The 24224-nt window shown below is 40.0% G+C and overlaps 1 protein-coding gene across 1 annotated transcript in view; it reads right to left on the bottom strand.

The window, feature by feature from the left end:
* The window catches only part of SLC6A1 (solute carrier family 6 member 1), a 36049-nt gene extending 23181 nt beyond the window's left edge, over positions 1-12868 (bottom strand). The window contains exons 1-5 of the mRNA XM_065408722.1: positions 12631-12868; positions 11821-11952; positions 10052-10152; positions 3322-3431; positions 3060-3192 (exon numbers count right to left, since the gene is read on the bottom strand). Of these exons, the coding sequence (XP_065264794.1) occupies positions 3060-3192; positions 3322-3431; positions 10052-10152; positions 11821-11952; positions 12631-12868 (714 nt within the window). The remainder of the gene's footprint in view (positions 1-3059; positions 3193-3321; positions 3432-10051; positions 10153-11820; positions 11953-12630) is intronic.
* Positions 12869-24224: the final 11356 nt, after the last annotated feature.

Genomic DNA, 24224 nt, shown 5'->3' with positions numbered 1-24224 from the left:
TGCCCTGCATTGGTTCTTGACATCATCTGGCTTCCAAAAGCCCTGGGATAGGTTGTTGTGAAGTCAGGCCACAAAAATGGATTGGCTGCCTCCTGGGAAAGTATGAAAGGAGGAGGAGAAGGGAAATTCTGGATGGCAGCCATTTCTTTTGAACAGGCTAAGTCCAACTATCAGCTTAACCTGAAAGTGGAGTGTGGCTCTTACTGACCAGTGAAAAGAAGGCCTTCAATTGGCCACATCAAAATTTATGTGCGAAGTTCACTTCAGTGCCGTATGGTAACATCACTAGAGTGGAGTCTGAATCTGACAGCTACATTATGGTTATGTCTACACTACCGCTGTATGCTCCAATGATCGATGCACCCGGGGTTGATTTAGCGGGTCTAGTGAAGACCCTCTAAATTGATGGCAGAGCGCTCTCTGGTCAACCCCGGTACTCCACCCTGAACAAGAAGAGTAAGGTAAGTCAATGGGAGAGTGTCTCCCGTCGACCCAGTGCTGTGTAGACACCGCAGTAAGTCGACCTAAGCTACGTGAAAAACGTAGCTGGAGTTGCATAACTTAGGTTCACTTACTGCAGTAGTGTAGACATAGCCCTAGTTCTCTCTTCAGATAAGTGGCAAATCATCTGAATGTCATCTTCAGTCTATATATGAAGGGAACATAAGTGATCTCTCTCCTGCCATCCATCTCCACCCTCTGACAAACAGAGGCTAGGGACACCATTCCTTACCCATTCTGGCTAATAGCCATAAATTTATCCAGTTCTCTTTTAAACACTGTTATAGTCCTAGCCTTCACAACCTTCTCAGGCAAGGAGTTCCACAAGTTGACTGTGCGCTGTGTGAAGAAGAACTTCCTTTTATTTGTTTTAAACCTGCTGCCCATTAATTTCATTTGGTGGCCCCTAGTTCTTGTATTATGGGAATAAGTAAATAACTTTGCCTTATCTACTTTCTCCACATCACTCATGATTTTATATACCTCTATCATATCCCCCCTTAGTCTCCTCCTTTCCAAGCTGAAAAGTCCTAGTCTCTTTAATCTCTCCTCATATGGGACCTGTTCCAAACCTCTAATCATTTTAGTTGTCCTTCTCTGAACCTTTTCTAGTGCCAGTATATCTTTTTTGAGATGAGGAGACCACATCTGTACGCAGTATTCAAGATGTGGGCGTACCATCGATTTATATAAGGGCAATAATATATTTTCCGTCTTATTCTCTACCCCCTTTTTAATGATTCCTAACATCCTGCTTGCTTTTTTGACTGCCTCTGCACACTGTGTGGATGTTTTCAGAGAACTATCCACGATGACTCCAAGATCCAAGGGAGCAGACGTGCACTCAACAGTCACTAAATTAGCTCCTTTCAGTTATCTGTATTTTGCTGCCGAATGATCGTGTTTTATATCTTGTTGGTGTGCCAAATCCTGGTCCCCTGCACAAAGGCCAATGTCCTATGTGGGAACTGATGGTGTAGAATCCTGCACCCCAACCCAGCAGTAGACTGCAGCTGCTGCTACAGACAATGAGCTACAGCAGCACATACCTCCATGGCACTTCTTCCCAAGACTTGCTAATTTGGAGAGGTGTTTTTTAATCACAAAAGGGGTAGTGGGCACAACATAAAAACACAGTGAAGCCCAAGGGTCTATGCTAAATGCTGTTCCCAGTCCCAGGCCATCCCCAGGGAAGTAGGGAGGGAGTAGTCCTTACCTTCCCTGCAGCACGACAGCAATTTTGTCTGGCCCCAGCAAGGGCTGTGCAAGGGGGAAAGGCTCTTTGTACCCTTTCCAACCTAGTGTGCAGCTGCATAAAGGCCAGGCCTTAGAATTATACTGTAGCTACATTTCAAATGCATGTAGTTAATGTACAGTGAATGTAGTTTTTGGTAAATACACTGCAATTATATTACTATCACCAGCGGATATTCACAATATAGGTATATAGTAATGAGAATACAGGAGTATTGGAAAGCATATGTCCTAGTGGCAGAGTTATGGTTTAACATAAAGACTTAATTGTCTAGAATGGGATTTATAAGTATTGATGGTCACAGAAGACCCTGAATGATAATATCCAAACTGTTGCATGTTTCAATTTTTTTGTCCTGATTCTCATTTATTCGAAGACTGTTATAACCTGCCCTGGCAAGGTAAAGGGGCCTCAAACTGGATGTAACCAACCTGCTCCCCTTTACACTGCCATTGTGGTGCAAAGAAGCCGTAGGGTAGCTAAGAATTAAGTCCTTAAACTATAACCTCTCCCCCCCGCCAACACACACAGAGCTGCTTCATTAAGCAAGGACTTACTTGTTGATCCAAAGTATGAAGTTGTGAATTTCTTCTTACACACAGGATTTTGTGCAAAGTACATGTGACAGGTACAGGTACATTACTAAACATATTGGGTCAGATTCACCAACTGTGGTGCAGGGAGGTGTACATCACATCTACATCCATTTTACATGATTTTAAATTGACCCATTTTTCGTGAAGCTTTTCATTATTTTTGTATGGACATTTTTAGTCATTGTTTGCAGTGCTGTTGTAGCTGTGTTGGTTCCAGGAGATGAATGGGCAATTGCCCACTTCATTTTAAGTGGAGTTCTACAACATGTGTGAACCTCTTATGCTGAACTAGTTGTCCCATCTTGTATTTAGCTTGGAGACTATAATTGCTTTCTCCCGACCTGAGGAAATGCTCTGTGAAGCTTGAAAGCTTGCCCCTTCCACCAATAGAGGTTGATGCTACAAAAGGTATTCCCTCACCAATCTGGTCTCTCTCTCGCTCTCATTTTTAGTAATTATCAAGTAATTTTTGAGTAATTATCAAAACCCTTCACACACTGTTACAAAATGCTTTACAAAGAAATCCAGGGCGAAAAAAATGGAAGATTTTAAACTTTGTAGTAGGGCAGCATTCAATATCTCAGAGGCATTTTCCAGAAAGATGGCTGTCACTAGTACATCTTGCCTTACGAATTTTCAGAATACTTGGTTGAGCAAAATAGGCACAGTTTTAGTTTAAGAGCACTTACAACAGTTCTAAATCTTACCTTTCCTGTCCAGCCTACCCCCTTCCAGATGCAAAAATACACTAGAATCCAGGCAATTGCCAGTGTAATCGCTAATGGCCATCGGATTTGCCCTGGCTTTTCCAGTCCATCTGTCATTTGGTGCATGTTGCGTCTAGAATCAGCAAAAAGAATGGCGCATTGGACAACTGCTTATTCTGAAGTGAGTATGTATATGTATTATAACAAGCTGAACTATGCATATGCACACAAATGATGTATAGAGAGATTCTGCTCAGCTTACTCCCAAAATTCAACCACAGCACTTGTCATGTTGGTGGTATTTGCTATACTGTAATTGGAGAAACAGCGCTCTGTGTTCCATGCGTTTCCACATTGTCTCCAAGGAAGAGTCTATTTAAAAAGAAAAAATATGAGTCAAGCTACTAACAATGTTTTACAAGTAAACATTACCTCAGGTATATTCTCTGACTAGGAATGACAGCTGATTCGAAAACTAATGTAGGTTGAGTTCTGCACTGCACGTATGTCCCTGGAGGAATGTCTGCCATAAAAGTTATTTAACTTCTTCTCTGTCATATGAATCAAATGTGAAAATGTTTCCTCCTTTCTTCACCATATCAGGCAAAAATGTTTCAGAATCAGCTATGCCTCTCAAAATGTGAGAGTGTATTGACAGTTCTTTAAGCTATGGCTGCTCTGGAGAGGAGCTCAAGAGTCCTTGTTCCATTAAAGGTAATGAAATGTGACTATTATTGAGCACACCATATCCAAAGGTTTCAGTTTTTCTCTCAGACTGAGGAGGAGAGATGTTTACAGGAACTTGAACTACAATTGCTATTTTCCAGTGGCATTTTATACAACAGTGTTCCTTACTTTAAGAATTGATGTTTTGATAAAAACCAGAATCTAATGACTGAATATCTGTGCAAGTAATTTTGGACAACGCTGCTGTCAATAAAATATATACCCTGTTGATAGTCATACTTTTGGAAGCCAGTGATTTTATATATTATTGCAGACTATTGCACATGTTACAGCACACAGAGTGAGTTTATCAGAGACTTCATGGGAATTGAAAGTCAAAATACTCCAATTTAGACCCCAATCCTACACTCCTAGCATATATCAGACTACCAACAACTTTGTTTCATGAAGAACATGTTATGCAAAATCCAGAAAATGTTATGTACAAATAGAATATAGTCACAAACAAACAAACTTGGTTCTTTAAGAGGGCCAATTTCCCAGATCTGAAAGCAATCTTGAGCAGAATTGAGTGGGAGGAAAAAATAAAAGTGTGAAAGATACTTGGGAATTGTTTAAGAACGCTTTAAGAAAATGTTTAAGAAAGCTGAAAGGTATCAATGACAAAAAATCTATGGCCAGTAAGGTTAAGGAAAATAGGAAGAAATTCTTTAAATGCATCATCAACTAACAAAATCCTAATATTGGTATTGAATCATAATCTCATAGAACCATAGGGTTAGAAGGGACTTTAAGGGTCATATAGTGGCCAAGATGAAGGATTTGTTGTGTCTAAACCATCCAAGACAGATGGCTATCCAGCCTCTTTTTGAAAACCTCCAGTGAAGGAACTTCCACGACTTCCCTAGACAGTCTGTTCCATTGTCCTATTGGTTTTACTTTTACTAGAAAGTTTTTCCTGAGATTTAATCTAAATCCGCTATGCTATAATTTGAACCCATTGCCTCTTGTCCTGCCCTCTGTGGCAAAAGAGAACAATTTTTCTCCATCTTTCTAATGGCAGCCTTTCAAGTATTTTAAGATTGCTATTGTGGCCCCCCTTAATCTCCTCTTTTCCAAACGAACAATACACAGTTCCTCCAGCCTTTGCTCATATGGCTGCATTCCATCCTTTTGCTCATACTTGTTGCCCACCTCTGGATCCTTTCCAGTTTCTCTATGTCCTTTTTATACAGTGGTGACCAAAATTGGACACAGTACTCCAGCTGAGGCCTAACTGGCGCCAAGTAGAGTGGTACTATCACCGCCCATGACTTGCATGCTATGCCTCTGTTACTGCAACCCAAAATTGCATTCGATTTTTTTTACAACAGCATTGCATTGTTGATTCATGTTGAGGTTGTGATCCATCACAACTTCCAGATCCTTTTCAGCAGTGCTGCTGCCAAGCCAGTTATCCCACATTCTGTATTTGTGCATTTGGTTTATCTTCCCTAAGTGTAGCACCTTACATTTGCCTTTGTTGAATTTCATTTTGTTGTTTATAGCCCAGTTCTCCAATTTATCAAGATCCCTTTCAACTTTAGTTCTATACCCCAAAATGTTTGCAACCTCCCCTAGCTTTGTGCCATTTGCAAATTTGATCAGTATGCTCTCTATTCCTACATCCAGGTCATTAATAAAGATGTTAAATAACACTGGACCCAGAACAGATCTCTGTGGAACCCCACTTAAGACCTCCCTCCAATCTGACATCATTCCATTAATAGTTACTCTTTGTTTGTGACTGTATAACCAATTATGTATCCACTTAATGGTAGTTCTGCTGAGCCCCCATTTCTTCAGCTTACTTATGAGAATGTCATGTGGGACTGTATCAAAAGTCTTGCTAAAGTCCAGGTATATTATGTCCACTGCATTCCCCCTATCACCAAACCAGTTACCTTGTCAAAGAAGAAAATCCAGCTGGTTTGGCATGATTTGTTCTTATTAAATCCATGCTGGCTGCTAGTGATCACTCCTTCATCCTCCAACTATTTGCAAATGGAATGTTTTATACATTGCTCTAGTAGCTTCCCAGGTATCGAGGTCAATATTATATTTGTTCAATATTAGATAAGGATGGTAAAATTGTTTATCATGAGTGAAAAAAGCAGAAGTTTTCAATAAATATTTATGTTCTGTATTTGTAAAGAAGCAGGATGATGTATTCACATCTTACAGCAGGGGTTCTCAAACTGGGGGTCGGGACCCCTCAGGGGGTTGCGAGGTTATTACATGGGAAGTAGCAAGCTGTCAGCCTCCACCCCAAACCCTGCTTTGCCTCCAGCATTTATAATGGTGTTAAATATATAAAAAAGTGTTTTTAATTTATTAGGGGGTCACACTCAGAGGCTTGCTATGTGAAAGGGGTCACCAGTACAAAAGTTTTAGAACCACTGTCTTACAGCGATAAGGAAATTCTTTCTATTCCATTAGTAACTGGAAAGGATGTTAAACAGAAACTATTAAAGTCAAACATTTTTAAATCAACAGGACACCCATAAGTATTAAAAGAATTGGCTGAGGGGCTCTCTGAATCACTAAAATTGATTTTTAATAAATCTTGGAACACTGGGAAAGTTCCAGAGGACTGGAAAAAACTTCATGTTGCACCAATATTTTAAAAGAGTTAATGGGATGACCTAGGATATTACAGGCTGGTTGGCCTGATATAAATGCCGGGAAAGATCATAAAAAGACTGATATGGGATGCAAGCAGTAAAGAAATAAAGGACAGTCAACAAACAGATTTGATGCCTTTTTGAGATTACAGTTTTGCTTGATTAAGGCTGCTGTATTAACTTAATAGACTTAGACTTTTGTGAAACATTTGACTTAGTCCCATAAAAATATCAGCACTATGCAAAATCAGTATAGTGCAAATTAAATGGCTCAATAACTGGTTAGCTCAGTGGTTCTCAAACTTTTGTACTGGTGACCCCTTTCACATAGCAAGCCTCTGAGTGCGACCCCCCCAATACATTAAAAACACTTTTTTATATATTTAACACCATTATAAATGCTGGAGGCAAAGCAGGGTTTGGGGTGGAGGCTGACAGCTCGCGACCCCCCATATAATAATCTCACGACCCCCTGAGGGGTCCTGACCCCCAGTTTGAGAACTCCTGGGTTAGCTGATATATCTCAAAGTAATTACTGTATAAATAAATGGGGAATTTTCCTACGGGGTGTTTCTAGTGGGATTCTACAGGAACCTGCTCTTGACTCAGTGCTATTCAATATCTTTTATCAATAATCTGGAAGAAAATATAAAATCATTTCTAGTAACATTTGCAGATAACACAAAAAATGGTGGAGAGGTAAATAATGATAAGGACAGGTCAGTTACACATACTGACCTGGACTGTTTGGTCAAGTACACTTTTGTCTGAACAATGTGCACTTTAATATAGCTAAATGCAGTCATATATCTTGCAACAAAGAACTTGTGTCATACTTACAAGATGGGAGACAATATTTTGAAATGGAGTGACACTGAAAAGAACTTAGGGGTAATGGTAGATAGCCAATTGGACAATAGTTTCCAGTGCAATGCTGTAGGTAAGAGAGCAAACAATCTTTGGATGTATAAGAGGAGGAATTTCAAGTAGGAATAGAGAGATGGTATTACCTATGTATACAGCATTAGTGAGGCCATTACTGAAATATTGTGTCCAGTTCTGAAGTTCCCATTTCAAAAATAATATTGAAAAACTGGAAAGGGTTCAACAAAGAGCTGCAAGAATTATTCAAGGTCTGGAAAATATGCCTCAGAGTGAGACACTCAAGAACCTCATTTTATTTAGTTTATCCAAGAGAAGGTTAAGAGGTAACTTGATCATGGTCTACAAGTACCTACATAGGGAAGACATTTCTGATAGATGTAGCAGAGAAAAGCATAAGATCCAGTGGTTGGAAGCTGAAGCTAGACAAATTGAGACCAATAATAAGGCCCAACTCTTTTTTAGCTGTGAGGGTAACTGACCATTGGAACAACTCACTTAGGGACATGGTGGATTCTCTGTCACTTTCAATCTTTAAATCAAGACTAAAAAATATGTTATAGCTGAAACAGACATTATGAGTCTGATGCAGAAATTACTGAGTGACGTTCTATGGCCTGTGTTATACAGGAACTCAGACTAGATTACCATAATTGTCCCTTATGGCCTTAAATCTATGAATCATGAAAACACCTTAAGTCCCTAACTAAGGCACTTGTCCAGAAACAAGATGCAAGTTCTGATGGAGTATGTATTCATTTCAATTTAATGTGTTTTGAAAGTGGCTTTACCAAATTGTTTTTTCTACCCATTTTTTAAAATTTATAGAAAACAAAAGTTTCTTAAATACAAACTATAGAAAATAATGAGAAGCAAAGTAAAGCTTCCTTAGAAAAGCCAAGTCAAAAGAGACTAATGGAAGCTGAATTTCCATTGTGGCATGCACAATACTGAACAACAAAACATCATCAACAAACTAAGCCAGATTCTTGACTCTGCCATGGCCCCTTTCAGCCACTTCATTGGCACAAATTAGTCATACAGCTGTCTTAACTGACCTCCTTAAGTTTTCCCCTATGTAGATGGTTCCTCGGTAATACAGAACCATGCTTCTGCATTGGTGTGGGGCATGGTTGGAGTGCCACTGCACTCTGGCAATCCAGGGCTTCCAAAAGACCTCTCTGGAGTTACAAACTGCCTTGAGGCTGCTCTAAAATGCACTGAGGGGAACTGAACCAATCTCAGGATTGGGGAACCCCAAAGATGCAGAAAAGCTATCTTTGTCCTCCCCCATCCATGGTCTTCTGATGAACAGAGCTTGGCCAGCCCAGAGAATCTGGGCCTCTATCTTATAACAACATGGCAGCATAGAGAAAAATGTTTCTAAAGAGGAGTTGTTGTTCTGTGCTCACCAAGTGCTACATTGTTGTTTGTTTCTTTCTTTCTCTTTGGGGGAGAAGAGTGGAGCATCTTGGTAAATAAGGAACACAAGATCAGATCTGTTTTACCTATGCTTGCTCTGATGAGAACTACATGGAAGGCATCTCATACAATCTATAGATCACACATATGGGTGGAATACCACTTAAATTTCCATGAAATTCAATTCAGCATATAGTGGAAGAGAATGAAGATTGATTTAGACTGCGCTCTACAAGAAGTGTGTTGTCCTCAGGCAAAACTCCCATTCATTTTAATAGGAGTTTTGACTGGGTAAGAACTTCATAAAAACTGCATGAGTGGGTCCAGTTGTACAGCAATGGTGCTTAATATATTATGAATAATAAATATGAAATTAATAAGTCCAAAATTTCAATGTGCCAACTGTAGATCCAGTTATAATAGACCTTTATTTTAGTGATATTGCTTGTTGACAAAAACAATACTCAACTTTAGAGCTCATTTAAATTTTTCAACTGAAATATTTTTCTAATGAAAAATAGGGTTTCTTTGAACATAGTATTTTGCATGAAAATGTCTTTTGACAACATTTTTGGTCTTTTGACAACACTTTTGGTCTTTTAAGGGGAAATTTTGAAATGAAACAAAAACTTCTTTGAAACTGAAATTTATTTTGTTTCAGTTTTTGAAAACCAAAAACATTTCAAATTTCCTTCTCCCCCCATTTTTCTGTCTTCCTTCTTTTTCCCACTAAGTGCAACAAATTAAATAATGTCCAAAGTTTTTTTTTCCTCCATCACTTTTTTCACTGTATCTTTTCAAAACTTTGTTAACATTGGAAAAGTTACAGAGTGGCAAAAGGAAAAATGAAACACTGCAACATTGCCACTCTAACTCTTCCAAAATTAGAGAAGTTACAGAATAAAAAAGGAGAAAAAGGAAGAGAAAAAAAGTGGTGGGTGTCTAGGGGACCCTAAACCTCATTCATTCCATGCAATCATGATTGAAAATAGAGAGAAAAAATCTGAAATTCCCACATTTTGGTAATTTTTGGATTTTAGAAAAACTGAATCCAAATGAAATTTTCACTGAGTTTCATTTTGTAATTTTTTGAATGAAAAACCTTGAATACATTTTTTCATTCTAAATTTTTGTTGGGAAAAAGGGAGTTTTTGTGTACTTTGTTTATATTTTTTAAACTTTCTCTACTTAAATATAAGAGGTTCCGTTCAATTTAGTTCTCAAAAAAATTATTTTTTAAATCTACAAGAATGTTTACAAGGAGGTGGATTGGATTAAGCAGCTATCAGCAACAAGTTTTTGCTTCTTCTATTAAAACAAAAGTACACACACACTTACAGTAGTAAATGAATTATATAGGTAATATATGGCCCAAGAAATAATCACAATGTAGTAAATATTTAGCCAAAAGGACAGGACAGCAGCTGCTAACCCCACGCCTGCAGGAAAACAAAACAAAACAAAGTGAATATTAGAGATTTTTCTACTATTCTTAGCAATGTTTTTAACAACATCAGCACTAATACAAATGGTGACAGTTGGAAGGGGAAACATCATATACAGAACAATTACATCGTATTGATTTATTGATAATGCACCCAGTTGAAACTCTAGAAGTAACGTTATAACAAGTGGACACTAATTTTAGGTGATTCATGTTTTGGGTACCCAAATTGAGATACCTGATCCCTGATTTTGTGACATGATAAACCCTTGCAGCTTCTATTGACTTCCACTGGAGTTGTGGTGCTTAGCATTTCTGAAAATAACAAAAACAAGCATCTCCTAGATGTCTCTAGTTGGCACCCCAAAATGAGTGGGTACTTTTGAAAACTGAGGCCTAGTTTTATGTGCAGTACTATGTTTCAATACATATGAAAAGCTCCCAACCCACAAACCCACACTCTACCATGTTGCTTCCTCAAGTAAGTCACCACACCTCAACCCTGGTCCCTCAGAAAATGCCTGTGGACATAGAATAATTATCCCCCAGCAGCCAGCAAACTCAGGCTGTGTTGGACCAAAGGCAGGGAGCAGAGTTGTGGGCTATCCACTGAGAATGCCCCACCCTCAGCTTCCCACGGGAACCCCTCGAGGGACTGTATGGTATTCAAGCTGATCTCAGAGGTACATGGGACCCAAACCATAAAAGACTTTGTCGACCAAAGTCAGTACTTTGAATTGTGCTTGGAGAAGATCTGGTGTATACTGTAGAGCACAGATGTAATGTGTTATCTGTGGGAAACACCATTATGTAAGCTGTAACCTCATCGCCTGAATTTTCCAAGATGCTTTCCAGGTGTAGTCCTATTGCAGTAATCCAGACAAGAGGGGGACAAGGTGGAAGTAAGTATGGTATGGTCTGCATTCAACGGGGAAAGTCACACACACAGATGGCAATGAAGGAAAGCTAAAATGTGTACTGTAGTGTGGAGCAGAACTAACTTTTGAATACATATTTGAAACTTGTTTCATTTCAGGTTTCACTACTAACCCAAAGTCCTAGTTCTGGGTGCTGTGGTTTCATTTACAACCAAAACAAAACTCACGGTTTCTCATTGTTGGCATCTCAAACCAGGAAAAACTAAGAAGTTTGGACTAAGTTTTGCTCTGAGATTCAAACTTAAAGTTATTCTATTGGGACCTCTAGGCATTATTGTAATACAAATAATAATATTAATAAAAAACAGGGGCTGAAAACCCATATGAACCAGGATAAAAGGAGATTGTCTGACACTGCTATGAACTGAAACCATTATATTTTATACCTCCTCAACATAGAACTATTCAAAACAATCTTTACTATTCTATATTTCTATCAGAAATATAAATTTATAAGACTAAGTAAAACATTTATTCTGAGATCTTCAGAACTACTCAAGAAATTTGGATGCCCAACTTCTATTAATTTTAATGGAATCTGAGTGTCTAAATCCTTTAGATGACTTTGAAAGTTTCAGCCCCAGTTCAAAAAATCAGATGTTTCTTTAAAAAAAATGAGCAAAGTAAAAATGAAGGAACATTATCTGCTCTGTAAGTGCATTGAACAGTTTCTGTGACCTAGAAGTATCAGAACAGTAGATGTTAATACAAATCTCATATTGTACCTTTAAACATTGGAGCAAGCTTCCAGACTCCGAGGCCTCCTATAGATGTGAACTGACCAAGGGAACATTCCAAAAGAAATAGTGGAACTCCAGCAAAAATTAAAGTAAGGAAATATGGAATCAGGAATGCTCCTAAAAGGAATACAGCAAGTGGTCCATTACAGGGAAAAATTATCTTAAATCTACATTTTTATGAAGAGTCCGATACTTCCATACCTATTATACAGCAGATTTTTTTCATGGTATCATTTTTATTTTGATTATTCAAAATAACTAACATGCATGAATGCCTTTCTGAACAACTAGTAGCCCTAAGAGGTAGAAAGTCAAGGAGAAAAGGACTTCACCTAATATCATTTGGAATGCTTGCTTTTAAAATAGTTCAGGTGGCACAAAGGGGAAGGAAAGTAGCTGGATCTGGCCGGATGAGAATTACCCTGCCATAGGGAAGCTCACAGCTGGTGTAGCCAGCCCTCATGCCATCTCCCCACAAATTCATCCCAGGTGTAGTGGGTGAGGAGCGGCACAGCAATGTGCTCCAGCTATGGCTAATTAAAGTTGCCAGCCCCCAGGCTGCTCTGACCTCCACAGGCCCCACAGCAGTGAAATCCACCCTGAGAATCAAAGAGCTATAACCAATTCCTTGATGGCACCCTCCCTGCCACACCAAGCAAACAATTAATTTTCTTATTTTTATAGGTGGAAAAAAGATTAGCAGTAACTTACACTTTAATGTTAAAATAAACATGTTGTGGGGAGGTCTAGTCTAAATATATACTGCAGGCTACAAGCATAAAATAAAATGTGTACCTCCGCCGTTCTTGCCACAAAGGTATGGAAATCGCCACACATTCCCCAAGCCAATGGCATAACCCACACATGACATAAGAAAGTCAAATCTTCCTTTCCAGGTGTCTCGGTCTGGAATATCTGTTTTCTTCTTCTGTACTTTCACTACCAAGGTTTTAGGCTTGTCATTGGTGATTGAAGCATCACTAAGTTCAGTGGAGATTTGTCCATCTGCAACTTTTGTTCCATTCGTTGCCATGTCTCTGGGTTTAGCTGGACAGGCTCTGGCAGGTGGACGAGAAATTTCAGCACCAGTCCACGTGGACAGCAGCTTTGCGGCTCTTAATTACCCAAATAGGGAGCTAAGAGTTTGGTAAAATAAAACAATGCTGGAATGGTTTGTGATCCAATCAAAAATCCCAGAATCAGATTCTCTATTAATCTGTAAGACATAAGATCAAAACAGAATTCAGAAGTGCTTCTACTGTAACCTCTTGTTTGAGGCCTGATCCAAAGCCTGTTGATATCAATGAGACAATGTCCATTGATTTAATAGCCTTTGAATTGAGGCCTTTCCTTATTAAGCTTCTTTTGCTGTATGTTTTATCTAAGGGCTTGATCCTGCCTTATGGGAGGTTCGGTGTTGACTCAATGATAGCAGGATCAGAGATAAAATAGTGAGAGAGCAAACATGAAACTACATAGTCAGCTTCAGATCTCATGCTTCTATAAACATGCATTAAACAATTCCAAATAGCACAGCATAACATTTATCAGAACGTGATGGTCTTTATTGACTTTATCTTATGCTCCAAGAAAAGCAGCAGAGCGGTGGCAACAGTCATGAAAATTAAACAAAGGCTCTTCACACATCCCAAGTAATGCCCATGCTTTAATAAAGATTAGGAATATTTTTTCGACTAGAATTTGGAGCAGTTTTGCTGGCAGAAAATAGGAGTTCAAATTAATTTACAGGTTGGTCAGGGACCCAGCATTTCCACATTCCAGTGCATAATTTTGCTCCAAGGCATGATGTGTCAATAATGAAATTGCTGCTTTAAGAGTTTAAAAGAGGAATGTTTTCATTGTTCAAATTTTAACAAATCATTGACATTCTACATTTACATGTTAAAGATTTATTCCCATGATAATTGCAGGTTCTCTTTATTTGCAGGGAGCCATAATGACTATCACAGTGATATTTTCTACAGATAATTGCTGTCCTCTTATTATTAAGACGGTGCATGTATAACAGCACCTTTCATCCAGGAGACTCCCAAAGGAATTTGCAAATAGTAGGTTATATTGAACCACAAGGCTCAACCCTTAAAGGCTGAAGTAAAGTAAGTCACACACTTATATATTCTTACAATTAACGGCTAGCATACAGAGCACAGATTATTCACTCTACCTTGTAATTTAAGGTAACAGGCTATAATGATCACACCATCCTTGCCCTGTATTTTCTGGTATGGGTTACACCCTTGGGCCATTTAAACAGCATTTGCTAGTACTGAATCAATCATTCTGCACAGCTTTACCATGTCCATGTTACTCTTTTGTGGCCTGAGTACACACAGGAGAAGCAGCAGAAAATAGGCATGACTGTACTATAAATAACTTGTGACATCTCCTGCAAAGTACTACACATCTGCAATTCCTATTGACTTCAATGGCTTAATTTCAATTCAACCAACATCTTTAAGGATATGAGCTCTTGAATACTGAACATCCATACGTCATTTGCAAGGGGCAAATGGTTTTAATAAGGAGGGGGCTGAGCATGCATTCAGTTAGTTAACAATCATTAAAACTGAACTCTGGAATGAAAGCAACAAGATTCACTGTAAAGTTATTTGGATGCTGCCTATAGAAATCATACATGTTGTTACTGTGCTAGCAGTATGGGTGATACAAAGCCCAGGAAGAACAAGTTACTCACACTTTCCTGAAATAAAAACAAAGAAGACAGAGTTTATTGGCTTTACTCTGTAGGTTGTATTTATAATCAACAGAAATTGTAACTGAGAGTTTAAAAGATTCTCAGTTATAAACAGTCCTTCTCTGAAACATTTCAAATCACACAGTACTTTCTATTCCTCTTTGATCCACAGGTCACATCCCTGAATAGAAAGATTTCATTTGGATAAATCACTTGGAGTTAGACTCATAGACTTTAAGGTCAGAAGGGACCAATATGATCATCTAGTCTGACCTCCCGCATGATGCAGGCCACAAAAGCTGACCCACCGACTCCTGGAATAATTCTCTCCCTTGACTCAGCTGTTGAAGTCCCCAAATCGTGATTTGAAGACTTCAAGTCGCATAGAATCCTCCAGCCAGCGACCCCTGCCCCATGCTGCGGAGGAAGGCGAAAAACCTCCAGGGCCTTTGCCAATCTACCCTGGAGGAAAATTCCTTCCCGACCCCAAATATGGCGATCAGCAGAACCCCGAGCATGCGGGCAAGATTCTCCAGCCAGACCCGCATTGACCATTGATACTAATTACCTGCGATGGCACGTTATTGACCTATTGACTAAAATCACGTTATCCCATCAAACCATCCCCTCCATAAACTTATCAAGCTTAATCTTAAAGCCAGAGAGATCTTCCGTTTCCCTCGGAAGGCTGTTCCAGAACTTCACCCCTCTGACGGTTAGAAACCGACGTCTAATTTCAAGCCTAAACTTCCCGACGGCCAGTTTATATCCATTCGTTCTCGTGTCCACATTAGTACTGAGCTGAAATAATTCCTCTCCCTCCCTGGTATTTATCCCTCTGATATATTTAAAGAGAGCAATCATATCCCCCCTCAGCCTTCTTTTGGTTAGGGTAAACAAACCAAGCTCCTCGAGTCTCCTTTCATACGACAGGTTTTCCATTCCTCGGATCATCCTAGTGGCCCTTCTCTGCACCCGTTCCAGTTTGAGTTCATCCTTTTTAAACATGGGAGACCAGAACTGCACACAGTACTCCAAATGAGGTCTCACCAGTGCCTTGTATAACGGAAGCAGCACCTCCTTGTCCCTACTAGAAATACCTCGCCTAATGCATCCCAAGACCGCATTAGCTTTTTTCACGGCCACGTCACATTGCCGACTCATAGTCATCCTGCGATCAACCAGGACTCCGAGGTCCTTCTCCTCCTCCGTTACTTCTAACCGATGCGTCCCCAGCTTATAACTAAAATTCTTGTTAGTCATCCCTAAATGCATCACCTTACACTTTTCACTATTAAATTTCATCCTATTACTATTACTCCAGTTTACAAGGTCATCCAAGTCTCCCTGCAGGATATCCCGATCTTTCTCCGAATTGGCAATACCTCCCAACTTTGTGTCATCCGCAAACTTTATCAGCCCACTTCTACATTCGGTTCCGAGGTCAGTAATAAATAGATTAAATAAAATCGGACCCAAAACCGAACCTTGAGGAACTCCACTGGTCACCTCCCTCCAACCTGACAGTTCACCTTTTAGTACGACCCGCTGCAGTCTCCCCTTTAACCAGTTCTTTATCCACCTCTGGATTTTCATATCGATCCCCATCTTTTCCAATTTAACCAATAATTCCTCATGAGGTACCGTATCAAACGCTTTACTGAAATCGAGGTATATTAGATCCACCGCATTTCCTTTATCTAAAAAATCTGTTACTTTCTCAAAGAAGGAGATCAGGTTGGTTTGGCACGATCTGCCTTTCATAAAGCCATGTTGTAATTTGTCCCAATTGCCACTGACCTCAAGGTCCTTAACTACTTTCTCCTTCAAAATTTTTTCCAAGACCTTGCATATTACAGATGTTAAACTAACAGGCCTGTAGTTACCCGGGTCACTTTTTCTCCCCTTCTTGAAAATAGGAACCACATTAGCTATTCTCCAGTCCAACGGTACCACCCCCGAGTTTACAGATTCATTAAAAATTATTGCTAACGGGCTTGCAATTTCTCGCGCCAGTTCCTTTAATATTCTCGGATGAAGATCATCCGGTCCGCCCAATTTAGTCCCGTTAAGCTGTTTGAGTTTGGCTTCTACCTCGGATACGGTAATGTCAACCCCCCCTCCTTTATTCCCCTCTGTCACGCTGCCTATATTCCTAAGCCCTTCATTAGCCTCATTAAAGACCGATGCAAAATATTTGTTTAGATATTGTGCCATGCCTAGATTATCCTTAATCTCCACTCCATCTACAGTCTTCAGCGGTCCCACTTCTTCTTTCTTTGTTTTCTTCCTATTTATATGGCTATAAAACCTCTTGCTATTGGTTTTAATTCCTCTCACAAGGTCCAACTCTACACGGCTTTTGGCCTTTCTCACTCCATCTCTACATGCTCTGACCTCAATAAGGTAGGTTTCTTTGTCGATCCCTCCCCTCTTCCACTCTTTGTACGCTTTCTGTTTTTTCTTAATCACCCCTCTGAGACGCTCGCTCATCCAGCTCGGTCTAAATCTCGTGCCTACGAACCGTTTTCCCTTTCTCGGGATACAGGCCTCCGACAGCTCCTGTAACTTTAACTTGAAATAATCCCAGGCGCCTTCTGCCTTTAGATCCATAAATATGTTAGTCCAGTCCACTTCCCTAACTAGTCGCCTTAATTTATTAAAGTTAGCCCTTTTGAAATCGTAAACCCTAGTCTCAGATTTAATTCTGTTAATCCTTCCATTTAGTTTAAACCGAATTAGCTCATGATCACTTGAGCCAAGGTTGTCCCCTACAACCATTTCCTCAACGAGGTCTTCACTACTCACCAAAACCAAATCTAAAATGGCATCCCCCCTCGTCGGTTCAGCAACTACTTGATGAAGGAATTCATCAGCTAGCACGTCTAGGAAAATCTGAGCCCTATTATTTTTACTAGCATTTGTTCCCCAATCTATATCCGGGAAGTTAAAGTCTCCCATGATTACACAGTTCCTATTAGTATTTACTTCCCTAAAAACATTAAATAGTTCTCTATCCATATCCAGGGTAGATCCCGACGGTCTATAGCACACCCCAAGCACTATCCCAGGGCAGGCTCTAGTAGTTTTTTTACCCAATGTGAGTATTGCCCAGACAGACTCTGTCTTATCCATTCCATCACTTATTATTTCTTTACAGTTTACCTCATTATTGACATACAGTGCTACTCCCCCACCTTTACCTTTGTTCCGGTCATTCCTAAACAGCACATACCCTTCCATACCTGTACTCCAGTCATGACTACCGTTCCACCACGTTTCGGTTATCCCTACAATATCTGGTTTCATTTCTCGGACCAGGAGCTCCAATTCCTCCATTTTGTTACCTAGGCTTCTCGCATTGGTGTATAAACATCTTAATTTATGCCGTTTAGCCTCTCTCACACTCGTCCAATTTGGTATGGACACCGTATTGCCAGTATGACCTATTAGTCTAGTATCCATCCCCCCCCTCCTCCTTATGTCCAATCTCTTCCCCCCGGCTATATCCGTTCTTATCTTGTCACCCTCCTTCTCAATATTGTAATCTGGCGTGGAAAGAACACATCCATCAATCACAAATACATTTTTATAACATTATGTTCTTTTCTCTCCATTTTGCTGCTAGACTCAAATTGAGAATTACCAACAATTTATATCACTCTCTTATTAAGGCCTCCTCCTTTTGAGCTACAATTCAGAGCACATCTCCTCTGATCATACATCTCTGGTCATATTTTAAATTACCATATTCTGTATTATGGTGCAAGTCTGTTGGATCTTTCTGCAGGATTAGTTTCAAGCACTAAAAATATACTAAATATCCCATTTCATATTTAATACTTGATGGATAAGGATTTGTTAAATACAAGTCAGCCAGGTTCATAAAGCATGTCCTTGAGACGTGTGTCTTGCTCAAGATGTTTGATTCTTCTCTCCATCATATTCCATGCTTATGTACAGTTGTTTTGACTGCAGAGATCGGTGATGACATGTATCTCCAGCTTTCTCCACATATCAGATATTTCTTCCATGCTTTCCAGTTCATCAACCATTAGATTAAATTTAAAAGATAAACGCATTTACTTTGATTTTCTGGCTTGGAGACTTTCCTTTTGGTAAGAGCATCTGGCACTGTATCCATATTATTTGTAAAGGCTCCCATCTGGGTCTGCATGCTGCCAACTTTGGAGCGGGAGTGTGGGCCTTGGGAAAAATCAGTCTCCCCTTGCCATTTGGTCATGTTGGTGTTTGTTTGCGAGCACAGCAAACTTTGTGTTATCTCTGATTTTTAAGAGGGGGGAAGAACATCGTTTTGCCAACATCTGGACCAAAAATTGCAGATGTAGGTATCAGAATGCTGCTCCAGCTGGCTGTAAGCACTGGGTAACCAAGAATTAATCTTACAATACTGTAAATGGCAAGAGCACCAGTGAGATTGGCTAAAGATGAGCAGCTGTGATCATTCCCAGCATCTCCAAGGTAGCAGTCATTTCATTTACCATTTTGTACCATTGTAACACACAATAGCGCATTTCTTTTCTAACAACCTCTCTTTCTTTGCCACAGGCTCAGATCAAGGACAGTTGCTGCAAAGTGGCTTCTAAATCTCCATCTGCAATTTTTGTGCTAGAATTTTTTGGATAGGCAAAATCCCCCATTCCCTAAATTTATATGCAAAGTTTGGATAGCTAAACAACTAGCTCGCTGATTTGTATCTGTAAACAAAGCTTGCACGGGAAAATGTGGGATTTCTGTGCATGCAAAGACACATGTACTCAAGAATGAGCGTGTGTGTGTGTCAGTGTCAGATTCACACATGAGGTTGAGGTCATTTTGAAAATTTGGCCTTCCCCATCAGGGACACACTATGAAACTCATGGTGTCTCACCACAGGCAACTCTGCTATTATGTAGTAACAACTGTACAATTTGCTAACCCAACCTACTGATGAAAATACAGAACTGCAAATGTTACTTTGCTGATTTGCTGAACAGCAAAGGATATTACAGGGAAATTAACTGGTACTGAGTGTTCTACTGCCTATTCAGATCTTTTTTATGTTGAAATATGTGGCATTTTCCATTGGAACTTCAACTGAAGCTGTGCTTTCTTGTTATTAACACATACTAAGTGCTCAAGAAAGAGGGGGCTGAATCTAGTGAAAGGTGAGGAAAAGGCAAAGTAGAATAGATATTCCTGCTGGGAGTATGGCTGAGATCTATGTCACTGACTCACCACCATATCTTGCATCCCTGTTGGAAATGTTATCATGGTAGCCAAGGACTGTCTGAGCAAAAAGCAGAGAGAGACTAAACTATTTTCTCACCCCTACAGTGGTGGGCCATACAGGTCAGAATTACAATACATTGCACTATCTTTGGGCATTGTACTGTACCCATTTGTGCCTTTCTAAGCTTTCCTGGGACAAGCACTAAGCTCTTTAAAGCACTATGTATACATAATAATTGTCTGGTATGCCGAAAGGACAGGAGACACTTGATATGGATTTTAATCGGGCCACAACTTTATTATATAGTTGTCTGGGTCTACCCGGCAGATAAGTGTACAGTGCAGGCAAATCCATGTTTATTCAAATCATTACACGCACCAGCCCCCCTTCATTTTCCATCCAGGTTCCCCTCAGCCAACCATAGCTTGGACCTTACCACCCACCCTCCTCGTAGAATGGTTAAAGTGAGCTATAAGAATGGGGTGCGATTGGCTCCCTGCCGTACCAATCATAGGTGTCCCCAACCCACCTCCCCTGTTCTGTTCCTTTATTCAGCACCTCCTTTTAAGTCCTTTACCAGGCTACTTATCTGGTCACTGGATGCCTTCCCTATGGAGTACCTGCACTGGACATCCGCCCCACACTTACAAAATAAGTTGCGACATATTGTTCTACCACCTTTTCTTCTTACCAGAAAAGGTCCTCCCTGACACCAGCTCTGGGGAAGGTGAAAAAACCTTACTCCACCAAAGCCAATCTGCTGGTGCGGGAAAAATTCTTTCCCAGTCCCCCTAAAAAGGAGTGACTAGCACAAAGCCCACAGCAGGTCCTAACCCAATCTGATATTCACCACCTCTAGGGGAGGGAAGGTGGGTGCTGCCTTTCCTGTGGTATGGAAAAAGGGGCTTCCAATGCCCAGGACTTGCACCTTTAGAGCCTTCCGACCTCACATTCCTGTTCACCTTTTGCAGCAGTTTCTGATCTCATTTCCCATTCCCTCCCCCTCCACCATAAAACACTGCTGCCTTTCCCTCTGCAAGCCCAGACAACGTTCCCCCCACTTTAAGTGCAGTGCGGTCATTTCTTCCATCACAAATTCACACAACTTTATCATTGCGGGATGATTGCTTGGCTTCCTCAGATTCATTCTTTAAGTTTTCCATGCACATTGCTTTTTGGGGTTTTATTATCCACTTATAGAAAGAATAAAACTGCCTGTGCCAGTCAACAGAAAAAAATCAGAAGAGACATTTTGGGCTTATCAACCTGGACATTTATTTTAAAACTTTCACTTTAAAATAGCAATATCTATGCTGTGATACAATGGTCCAAATTCCCCCTTCAATAGCTCAACTGAAGTCAGGGGAGTGATTAATTTGGCCCAGTATTCCCTGATTCTGGCAAAAAAGAATTGTTGGAGGCTAGTTAAATACACACGAATGGTAAAATATTCACCCTACTCCTTTATTTAGGGTTTAAGGTTGAGATTTTCCCAGGAGCCTTTATGGAGACAGGTGTCCAAATCTGTGTCCATCTCCCTTAGGCTGAAATTTTCAAAGGAACTCAAGTGAGTTGGAAAGTCTGTCTCAGGACAATGCAATGGTTTTCTGAATATGGGTGTGGTGCTTATGATAATAAGGAATCAAAGCTCCAGCTACAGTCAACCACAGGGTGGGAAGATGCTAAGCAACCTTAAGCTGAGCAAGCTTGGGAACCCAGTTTGACCAATGCACTTCAATCCTGACCTATTAAAAAAAAAAAAATAAGGATGTGGGGAAGAAAATGGAAAGAACCATCTAGCAGCAAGCCTCTGCTCTTCCAGTCTTCCCATGGCCCACTCTGAACTGCTACAGTTCCATGTCACACTGAGGGTGGACACTCCTGGGTGGCCCCCTGGATTCCTGTCTCACTGCCCTCATTGCATAGCAGAATCTCACTGGTTCGGATGCCAGGGAGTCTTCACGATGGCTGAAATGGGCATGATTTGCCCCTTCGTGCCCCCTCAAACAGTTCTTTGGATGCCATTTGAACGATCTGCATTGTGACCACATTCCTGAAGCACGGCTATTAGCTTAGCACAAACTGCAGCCAAGGTAATGTAAATAAATCAGGGAGTGGAGGGACAGGAAAGAGGTAGAGCACTATATTGCCACTTAATTAACAAAAGGATTAAATCCCCTTCTCCGAAGCTGCTAAGAGATGTATTTCAAGGGTGCAAGAACTGGCCTCATACAACTCAAGCACACAGTGATATCAGCAACGTCTGTTACAAATGGTACCAAAAATCGAGAAGGTAGGATATGGAACCAATATGCTCTAGGAATTATTTTGGGGAAGATCTGTAGCCTGTGTTATACAAGAATCAGATTAGATTATCACAATGGTTCCTTTTGACTTTGGAATCTATGAAACTGAAACACACACACAAGCATATGAAAAACCAAAGCTTCCTTTTAATGAATGAGCCCCCTATGTCAAGGATTCCATTAGCTTCACCCCATACTATCCACTGTGTCCCTCATTGGAGTGTAACAGCTCCCAGGTCCTGGCTCAAGGCTATGTTCTAGCAACTTAGCTCTATGAAATTCTAAACACCATTGCCTTACATATGCACACACACTGTTGGCCTGATCTAACTTTCATTGCCTCTTTCCATTGACTTGAGTGGTAGCTGAATTAAGCCTATTGTGAAAGCTGTTGTTAGAATTCTATTTGTATTGGTGAACTATGTTCAAAGGATATTGACTCTACATACACCACAAGTTTTTAGTTGTAAAACAAACTATGTGTAAGCAACATACCAAAGTAGACTTGGTGCATGAAACTGGGATTGCTGAATCTATTTGAAATGGTCACCTCCCATACCATGATATCCATGAGCAAGCTCCTCTTAGGGCCAAAATATCATAGTTGTCATTTACTGCCTGCATAAGTGACCTCTTTACTATGCAATACACATATGCAAAATACGATGCTATACTGCATGTACTATTTTACCACACACATTCATTTGGGACAGATTTTGAAAGGTACTTAGGTGCCTAAAGATGAAGATAGGGACCTAGTGGGATTTTCAGAAGTCCTCGACTCCTATCAGTAGCACTTCTGAAAATCATCCATTGCATGTTAAGCACCTAGATACCTTTGAACATCTGGCCCTTTGTGGAACTCCTGGTAACGGATGTGATAATATTCATTTTAAAACATTTTGTAATGTAAACACTTTAGACCAAATTTTCAAGTGTAAATGCATTGGATGACCCTGAAAAACAACAAAAATGCACATGTACACTATATGCTCACCTGTAATTGTAAATGCTTTGCAAGTACACTGTAACTACATCTTCTTACAGATTACTGGGTAACTGCATATTGGACTAAATGTCCATGTTATCTGTGTATGAGCAATATTTAATCACCCAAAATAAAATAATATCCACTGTTGTATACCATATGTTTTTTAATATGATTTCTGTAGGAGCTATGTAAAGACAAGCAAATGATTGTGAAATGTGTTTGGAATATCTGCTAAACATTTCCATGCATAATAGTCCAGACCCTTTGCTAGTATAAATAGGTGTCACTTCTTTGGATAAAGTTGTGCCTATTTACACGAACAGAAGATTTGGCCTCCTGTATTGTTTGATGGACTACATGATTTACATTTCCTATTACAAATCTTGGAACTTGTCACAGACACAAGTAGTGAAGGAAATGCAGTTGGATGTGCAAGTCTCAGTAGGCAGGTACTCAGATTTGTAATGCTCTGAATGGCCATTCTTTTTAACAGAATTCTTTTGGGGGGCAAAATTCAAACCCTAGACTGGTCTTGCTAAATGGACATTTTAAAAAAAATTAGCCTATTGTGTACTAAAGTTACTCCCCTTGCAACCTGCCATCCAGTTTAGAGAGGCATAAATGTGCATTCTGTTATCATATCTGACACTAACCAGCTATGTAATCACTTATTTTAGGCAAATGCAGATGTGCACTCTTCAAAAGGTAAATAATAATAAGCATAGACAGGCCATTCACTTATTTAAAACCTAAGGGCTATTTCAAATCTAAGGCTCCAACACGGTAAGGAGCTCCCCTACACATGGACCCTGCAGCTATGCAGAGTCCCACTGAATTCAATGTGGAAATCCTTTGGGCCAAAACCGAAGATGGACATTGGTGATGAGGTTTTGCAGGTCTTGTGGTTAATGTAAAACTCCCTGCAGGTTATTCTGTGGGACAGCCACACTTTTCTTACCCACAGTTGTCCTACCTCTGACCTTTCAAGCTACCTCTACTATGGGTTTCAAAACAAGTTAGCTTCAATTTCCTTGCATTTACTTGATTGGGTTTGCCACAGCTCTTGTGAGCTCTCAGCTGGGGATCTGATGCTGGCATTAAGGATTGGTTTTGTCACAGTAATGCTGGGTTTCACAAAGCCAT

Source organism: Emys orbicularis, chromosome 7, assembly GCF_028017835.1.
Source record: "Emys orbicularis isolate rEmyOrb1 chromosome 7, rEmyOrb1.hap1, whole genome shotgun sequence".
Taxonomy (NCBI): Eukaryota; Metazoa; Chordata; order Testudines; family Emydidae; genus Emys; species Emys orbicularis.
This window is presented reverse-complemented; position numbering and strand designations above follow the sequence as displayed.